Source organism: Emydura macquarii, unplaced genomic scaffold (assembly GCF_026122565.2).
Source record: "Emydura macquarii macquarii isolate MOO-44397 ecotype Brisbane River unplaced genomic scaffold, CSIRO-AGI_Emac_v2 contig_3080, whole genome shotgun sequence".
NCBI classification, from domain to species: Eukaryota; Metazoa; Chordata; order Testudines; family Chelidae; genus Emydura; species Emydura macquarii.
The window spans coordinates 3,275,263-3,283,996 of record NW_027133217.1 but is presented as its reverse complement, the minus strand read 5'-3'; the positions used below and the strand labels follow the sequence as shown (position 1 = coordinate 3,283,996).

The 8,734-nt window shown below is 47.9% G+C and overlaps 1 protein-coding gene across 1 annotated transcript; it reads right to left on the bottom strand.

Annotated features, from left to right (window-relative positions):
- Nucleotides 1-2,485: 2,485 nt before the first annotated feature.
- On the bottom strand, nucleotides 2,486-6,003 carry ACKR2 (atypical chemokine receptor 2). Its single transcript, XM_067530464.1, has 2 exons — nucleotides 5,975-6,003; nucleotides 2,486-3,619 (listed from the first exon to the last, which is right to left on the bottom strand). Exons 1-2 carry the CDS (start codon nucleotides 6,001-6,003, stop codon nucleotides 2,533-2,535), a joined length of 1,116 nt encoding a protein of 371 aa, XP_067386565.1. The 3' UTR covers nucleotides 2,486-2,532.
- Between the last annotated feature and the right edge of the window lie 2,731 nt (nucleotides 6,004-8,734).

Here is an 8,734-nt window from a genome sequence, read left to right as displayed (position 1 = left end):
AGGATCGCTCCTGTGCCCCTGGTTTTCTTTCACCAGGTTCCCAGTGCGAGTCAAGCATCCCTGCATTTGCAGAATATATTGCAAGAGACCCTGGGCCAGTAATGGCGCTTGGTCCCAGGTCCCTCACATCAGATCTAGCAGTCCTGGGGGCTGCCGACTGCACAGGGGTCCCACGGCTAACAACAGTTAGTTCTTTCGGGGGGGACCTTGTGAAGCATGTCTTTCAGTGTCTGACTGGACTGCTGACTGACCCCATCAGTCTGGGGGGTGACAGGTTTTTACAGCTTCTTGATCCCCAGGAGCCCACAGACCTGGAGGAACAGCTTTGAAATGAAGTTCATGCCCTGGTAGTGAGTTCTCCCGCAATGGTCCGGGCGTGATGGTGCACTGAAGGATGGCTTCTGGGAACCAGGTGGTATAATCTACAACATATCTGAACCCAGCAGCACTCTTCATGAGAGGCCCCACCATATACATAGCGACCCTTTCAAAGGGGACCCCAGTCGCTGACAAGGACAGTAGGGGGCCTTCCGCACGCTCTGTGGGGCTGCGAGCTGACATTCAGGACATGGGCTGCAAGAGTCTTCCACATCCCAACGTACCCGACCAGAAAAAGCGGGTCAAGACCTGGGCCGGGGTCTTTTCCTGCCCCGGTGGCCTGCTGCAGGGACATCATGGGCAAGCTTCAGGATGGCCCACTGGTGGCACTGGAGCATGACCAGCTGGGGTCAGAGCTCTTCAGCCTGGGGGTCTCAGTTGATGTGATAGAGGAGGTCATTGGGCAGTTCGAATAGGGGCCAATGGGTAACTCACTGGGGTTCTGTCACTTCCCCATTGACACAGGCCAACTGCTCATACACCCGACTGAGCAGGGGGTCTTCTCGCTGATTTTGACTGAAGTCTGCCCCACTCCGGGGGGATGTTGGTCCAGTGCCTGGGTGAGTTGTCCAGGTCCCAGCCGCTGTGCGCCTCACCCCCCTTCCTTGAGGGAGTCTCCCTCAAGGACTATCTGTGCAGGGGGGGGCCCAGGTTCACAGCACACAGGACTTCGGTGAATCCTTTCCAGTCCCATTCGAGGATGATGGGATAGGCTTATCTTGGGGCCAGCCCCACCATCATGACTCTGGTCACTCCATTCACCGTCAACAGAACCCAGGCGCTGGGATAGGGCTTCGCATCCCCATCCGTACATTGGAGCCAGGTCTCCCCAAGCCCTGGTTCAAACATGGGGCAAGCTCCTGACCTATGCGGGTCTGTCCACCGCTCAAATCCATGAGGGCAGTGACATGTAGCCCACCTACGTCCACGGGGATGGTCGTTTTTGTGGCGGGTTGTCTGCGGGTGCGGGACTCCCCAGGGTCGGCCTGAAGCAGCCCCAGAAGCAGGGGGACAGCTGCTGGAAGCACTGATGATGATGTTCCCAGCCCCCGGATCAGCTGCTGCTGCTGTGTGCATCCTTGCTGTACGAACTGCTGCAGCTGGACCGCGCGCTGCTGCAGCTGGCTCTCGGCCAACTACTCGATTAGCCTCTCCACCTCCGTCCTGGTGGCCAGGGCCAGCTGGGGCACGGTGTTGAGCTGGACCCCCTTTTCTCAGGGATGGGGGCGTGGCCGTGTTCTCCGCCGAGTGTCAGGCTCAGAGCGAGGCCGCTCTGCCTCAGCACGTCACCCAGTGCGCAGTCAATTAGCAGGCGAGGGCTCTGGGCCTCTGGTCAGGGCAGAGCAGCGCACAGGCTATCGTCCAGCCTCTTTACTGAGGCAGGCAGCAATCTACACTCTACCGCTCTGGGCGGGGCAGGGCAATGAGCAGTCTTTTGCCCAAGGCCTCTTGACCTGGGCAGACAGCAGTTAGTCTAGGGCTCTGACCCGCTGGGGGCAAAGCGGCAAGGCACAGGCTTTCCGGCCTAGGGTGAGTAGACCATCAGCCCAGGGGTGGGATTGGCAGCAGGGGACCAGGCCCAGGGGCAGGTGGTCCTGCCACTGCGTCAGCGGGGAAGTTACCAAAACACGCTGACTTGTTTACTGGTCTCACAACTGAACTAATGTCTGGTTCCCCTGGGCTACTTCTTTTGACCTTCCTTGGTGTGGCTGCATTGTCCATAAATCCTTCGTTGCCTCTGGGTAAATGGCAGTCCCGGCAACTCCTCTCCATAGTCGGGCTCCTCTGGGGAGGGGCGCTGTTCAGCTCAGTTTCTGGTCCAGAGTTCCACAGCAAGGTAGAGACGTCTGTCTCCTTCGCTGGCTCCAACCCAACTGAGTTGGAGGTTTACTCCATATTTACACCATTGTAGAAAAATCCTCCCAACAAATTACCATCCCCATGAGTTCACAGATAGGGAAACTGAGGCAGAGACAGGTTGTGGAGTGCCCAAAACCACTGAAGGAGTCAATGCTAGAGCAGGGATTAATACTTGGTTGTTCCTGATTCCCAGGTCTGTGCTCCAGCCGCTAACCCATACATCACTGCATCGCCAGAAACAGTACAATATGGGATGATAAAGCATGCACAGCAATGAAATTCTGTAAATATTCATTACAGCTTTGTGATGCTCGTCATTTCTACTTGGTCGGTGCACCTACTAGAAGAATGACTTGTCTCAGGCAGCTGGAGAGCAAAGAATTTCTGCCTCCTGAAGATGGCCCCCAAAAGCTTCTTTAAGTGTAACCTGAATTGTTTGTTCACAAAAGCATACAGCAAGGGGTTGAGGCAGCAATGAATAAAGGCAATGCTCTCAGTCACTTGCAAAGCATAGTCCAAGTCCTTGCTAATTTCACAATCATTAATCAAATGGAGGTTTTGCAACAAATGCAGAAAGAGGGTAACATTGTATGGGAACCACAGCACAAAGAAAACTGCCACCAAAATAACAACCAGGCGGAGAGCTCTCTTCTTGCCGGGAGACATTAACGCGGTGAGGACACACGCTATGCGGGAATAGAAAAACACCATGCAAAGGAAGGGAAGGAAGAAGCCTAGGAGGATCTGCTGGAATTGAAGGAGAAGCTTCCAGATGGAGTTGTGCTGGCCATAGTCCAGGTGGCAAATTTGTTTCCCATTGTGGAGATCCTGCACCTGTATGAAGATAAAGTCTGGAATAGACAGCACTATGGAAACCACCCACACTACTGAAGAGACAAGGAAGCTCTTTCTTGGGGCCCTTAAATTTTTATTGGACCAAGCATGAACAATCTCCAGGTACTTGTCCAGACCCATACAGCTGATGAAGAAGATGCCACTGTGGAAGCTGATGGTGTAGATGACACCTATGATCTTGCAGAAAGCATTCCCAAACACCCAATGAGAAGCTGCGTATGTGGCCCAGAAGGGAAGAGTTACCACGAAGAGAAGGTCTGAAACCGTCAGATTCAGCAGATACACCTCGGTCATCTTCTTCTTCGTGTATCTGGTCAAGATTACAAAGAGTAGAAAGTTCCCAGTCAATCCAAGCAGAAACACTATTGTATAGACCACTGGAAAGAACAACTTGCCAAATGCCTTGACATTTTCTTTTGTGCAAACCACAAACTGGATGTAATCCTCTTCGTCTGAGTATTGGTAATCGTAGACGGTCACGTTGGCTGGGTTATCTGTGGTATGCGGCATGGCAGACTTTGGTGTTCTTCTCAACGTTGGTGGTACACTTTGCCAGGGGCCCTTCTGTTACATTCTGCAATTAAAAAAAAAAAATAATGAAGAGGACCAAACATGCACTTTGAAAGACATTTTGATCTACATACGGAAAGTGAGCTTTGCAGGCTAACTATTTTAATATGGAGCTTTCTACCTCCAGTTCATAGGTTTGAATCCGGACCAGGTTGTGACTGACCCTCTGACAGCTGTTTAGAGTCCTATGTTTGGTGGCCGCAACCCAGTTTCTGATGGACAGGGATCTACATCACCGGTCTCTGCACAGGGTGTCCAAAACTCAACAGCCCTGGAGATGAAACTGAACTCTTGCCTTTTCGGAGTGGTGCCCTCAGGTCAGGTCCGAAGAACACTGAGGCCTGCTGCTCTCCATGCTATACCTGAAAAGTACATAAGGCCTCATAAAGAGAGAGAGAGAGAGACAGATGACAGGAACAGCCATGTTTTCACTGCAAAAAGAGATGTGGTTTTACATCAAGATAGCTATCTGGGAGAGGATGTATTTAAGCTATGGTCAGTCTGGAGGGGTCAGCCCTGAGCCCCGGAGTAAGGCAGCTGGACGTCGGGTTGCAACGCTCAAGAGGGGTTACTAGACAGAGGGTCTGTACCTAGAGAGTATGCCTGGGGACCTCCAAAACTGCAGCAGGTGGTCTCTGTTCATGTTCCAAAGGCTTAAAACACCTGTGGACCCAGCAGTTGGGTTCCCTCACAAAAGTCTGGTGAGCGGCCGTGGGATGGTGCTCGACTGGGACCTGTGAGACCTACATCCCCCACCTGGAACTGAGCTTGGCTAGCTACGCTGAGGTAAAAATGACAGCACTCTGTCTCCTCTGAGATCTGACATCAAGATAGCTACCTCAATATAAAAGCACACCTCCTTTTTGGAGTGAAGAGAAAGGCAAAGATTGGGAGAGGAAGGGGGCCCCTTTTGTGAGGGAAGAGGTGTCTTCCAGCAAAGCAGCCAGTGAATAAATGCAGTCAAAAAGGGAAAATGCTAGTTGCCAGTTGCAAAGACGGGACCTTTTTACAGTCATCAACAGCCTCACTAGAATCTGATGTGGAATCTGTTCTCCCCCAAACCTGAGACAGCTCGGGAAACCAGGTCTAATTCCAGATCAGCAGCTGGGGGAAGGAGAGAAAAACACACAAAAAGTACTGAAACTACTCTGTAAGCGGCAGGAGTTATATGATCAGAACTGAAAACAAGCCCTGAGCAGGAAGTGTAAGAATCCTAAATTTTCCAGCCGGCAAAGACAGCAGGGTGGTTTGGCTCTAGAGAAGTTACCATGGACATACGTGCTCTGATAGGCACTAATGAATCCCCACTCAAAACAAGGGCAAGGGAACAGCCGTATTATGTTGTCTGCAACCTTTGTGGAACACAGAGATTAAAAGGGGGTCCAGTGCATATTCTGATGGAAAAGAGACAGTGAATTCCATGAGCAAAAGGTAATGATTTTCTCAGCCCCAAGAGATGAGAAAAGAATTGGAGGAAGTTGGAAATGATGTGGTGGAAAATAACTCCAGAGGTCAGTGGGTCTGACTGCAAGTCCCGTACAGAATTAAATTAGACTGTGGGTTTTTTGTGATTACTTTTTAGTTGGTTGTCATAGACAAACAGACAATGAAAACTACAAAAAGGAAGTGTCTTAAACTTGTATATGTTTCTGAATACCTGATGCTTCGTGGGATCACCAATAGAATTATGCAATTTTTCAAATGATCATAGCTGCAAAACCAAACAATACAAAACCGGACAATACTAACTAGCCGTAACATGTTAGGGTGGGGATAATCGTAATAAAATGGGAGAATACATACATATTTGGTAGTAATTTTAAGAACAGAGGATTTGTGTTTAAATCATTATCCTGTTCTCTCTCCCAACCCCCATCGCAGGGCCAAGATTTTCAAAAGCTATTGGTGATTACAGGTGCCTTCATTTCTGGAACTAGGATTTTCAAACTTGTCGGAGGGAGTTAAATGCTCAGATCCCACTGAACTTCAATGGGAGTTGGGCACCTTAACTTCCTGAGACTCCTTTGAACATCCCAGCCTGGGTATCCAACTTACATCCCCCTAAACAGAACTCATTTTCACTGCTACTTTGCAGGGGTTCATAGTGAGTCCTGCCAAGCAGATGATGTAACCCAGGAACATAAGAACACAAGAACGGCCATCCTGGGTCAGACCAATGGTGCATTTAGCCCCATATCCTGTCTTCCGATACTGTCCAGTGCCAGGTGCTTCAGAAGGAATGAACAGAATCATTCAGTATTCCATCCCTGTGGTTCACTCCCAGCTTCTGATGGTCAGAAGCTAGGGATACCCAGAGCACAGAGTTGCATCCTTGACCATCTTGGCTAATAGCCATTGATGGACCTATTCTCCATGAACTTATCTCGTTGTTTTCTGAACCCCATTATATTTTTCGCCTTCACAAGATGCCCTGGCAACGAATTCCACAGGTTGACTGTGCATTATGTGAAGTACTTCTTGTTGTTTGTTTTAAACCTGCTGCCTATTAATTTTATTGGGTAACCACTGGTTTCAGAGAACATCTGAAGAGACAAGATCTCTTTGTTGAGGGGTAACAGCTAATTTAGAACCCATCATTTTGTATGTGTAGTTGGCATTACAATGCGCATTACTTTGCATTTATCAACACTGAATTTCACCAATCACTTTGTTGTCGAGTCTCTCCATTTCGTGAGATCCCTTTGTAGCTCTTCACAGTCTGCTTTGGACATAACTATCTTGAGTAATTTTGCATCATCTGCAAATTTTGCCACTTCACTGTTTACACCTTTTTCCACATCATTTGTAAACATGTTGAACAGTACTGGTCCCAGTACAGATCCCTGGAGTACACCATAGTTTACCTCTCTCCATTCTGAAAACTGACCATTCATTCCTACCCTTTGTTTCCTATCTTTTAACCAGTTACTGATCCAGGAGAGGACCTTCCCTCTTATTCCATAACTGCTTACTTTGCTGAGCAACGTTGTCAAAGGCTTTCAGAAAATTCAGGTACACTATATCCACTGGATCACCCTTGTCCACATGTTTGTAGACCCTCTCTAAGAATTCTAATAGATTGGTGAGGCATGATTTCCTTTTACAAATGCCATGTTGACTCTTCCCCAACAAACAGTGTTTATCTATGTGTCTGATAATTTTGTTCTTTACTATAGTTTCAACCAGTTTGCCCTGTCCTGAAGTCAGGTGTACTGACCTGTAATTGCCAGGATCATTTTTGGAGCTTTTGTTAAAAATTGGCATCACATTAACTATCCTCCAGTCACCTGGTACAGAAGCTGAATTAAATGATAGGTGACATCACGCCAAAGCAATGCTGTTTGTCACAAGACAGGCTGTGCGGGCTGCTTCTCAGACTGTCTCAAGACCCAGAAAAGGTCTCACCCCCATCTATGTATACAGTAAAAAATGGCAGTGTGTGGCTAAAACAATGAGATTAAGGGAGAGAAGAGGCTGTAGTTATCCATGGACCTGATCCTAAAGCCCTTTGAAATCAGTGGAGAGACACCCACTGATGTTTTGGATGAGGACCTAAGTGAAATGAACCAGGAGCGCCTTGTGCAGAGACACATGCTCACTGCTACATCCCCATGGGTCTGGCTACATTGCATTTAGGAAGGGTGACTGCAGCATGTGTTGGCAGACCTGGGCTAGCTTTGATCAAGCTAGCTTGCTAAAAATAGCTGCGTAGCTGCAGTGGCATGGGCCAGCTGCCCAGGCATGTACACTCCACTCCCACAGGGTCCATGAGCTCAGGCTCCAGCCCAAGCCCAAACATCGACACAGCAATTTTTCAATCCCAGAGCCTGAGACCCAGGAGCCTGAGTCAGCTGACTCAGGCCAGCTGCGGGTTGTTTATCCCCAGGTTGATGTACCCCTAAGAGTCTAGGATCTGGTCCAAAGCCATGAATTCAGTGGAAAGATTCCCATTAACTTCAGTGAGCTTTGGACCAGGCTCCTGTGTAGCTTGTAAACCATCTAATACACAAGAAGAAAAGGAAACGCATCAAATACGGAGGATTTTTAAGAGGTTCAAATTTAAAATAAAATTAACTTACGAATGCTTTCTCCTGATCGTTTCCTGTTACAATCTTGTTCTGCTGCAGCAGCTTCTCAGCTCATCGCTTTGGCTGTTAACAAATATGGGAAGGAAACAGGATAGGAAAACGTATGCTGCTTGGATTTTTTTTTTTAATTTTTTTGGCCCTTACTCTTATTTCCATCACGCAGAGCAAAGTGACACAATCATAAGTCATAGAATTTAAAGCCAGAACGGCCCATGAGTCCAACCTTGTGCATAACACAGATCACATCCAATAGCATCTGCACCCAGCCCATCACTTCTGGTTGAGCTATTGCAGCTTTTAGAAAGCCATCCAGTTTTGATTTTAAGAGTGCAAGTGAAGGCGAATCCGCTACATTCCTCATTTCACTGGTTAATTGCCTTCTCTGTAAAAATATATCCCTTATTTCTAGCCTGAATTTGTCTATTTCAGCTTCAAACCACTGGATTTTGTAAGGTCTTTTCCCACTAGATTAAAGAGCTGCACTGTCGGAAATCTCTAAGTTCTTCTAGAATTTGACCAAGTCACCTCATGATCTCTTCGATGAAGTAAATAGATAGAGCTTCCTTTCTCTCTCACTATATACTACCATCCTTGAATTCTTTGTTTATTATCTTCGGAATAAGCTTATTATCTTCGGAATTTATTTGCAGTTAATTGAGAACTCTGGGTCTTCTTATACCATCATCTCCAGTCAGGAATGTGCTTACTTGGTTAGCCAATACCTAGTGTGGTGTTATTTTGCCAAGGCCAGGCCTACTTTGTGTTAGAATAAGAAACAGGCTGTCCCAGGAGCGGGTTGAGTCGACGGCTGCTCTTTATTATCTGCTCATTCCATCTCGACGCCGCGGGTGAGCGACGGGAGGGGAGGGGTGGGTTCATTTACAATCCTTTTATTCATAACACTATGTAAATGTACACATTCTTAGCAACTCCCCATAGACCCATAGAAAATGAATATTACAAACTCCCTGATGAATACAATT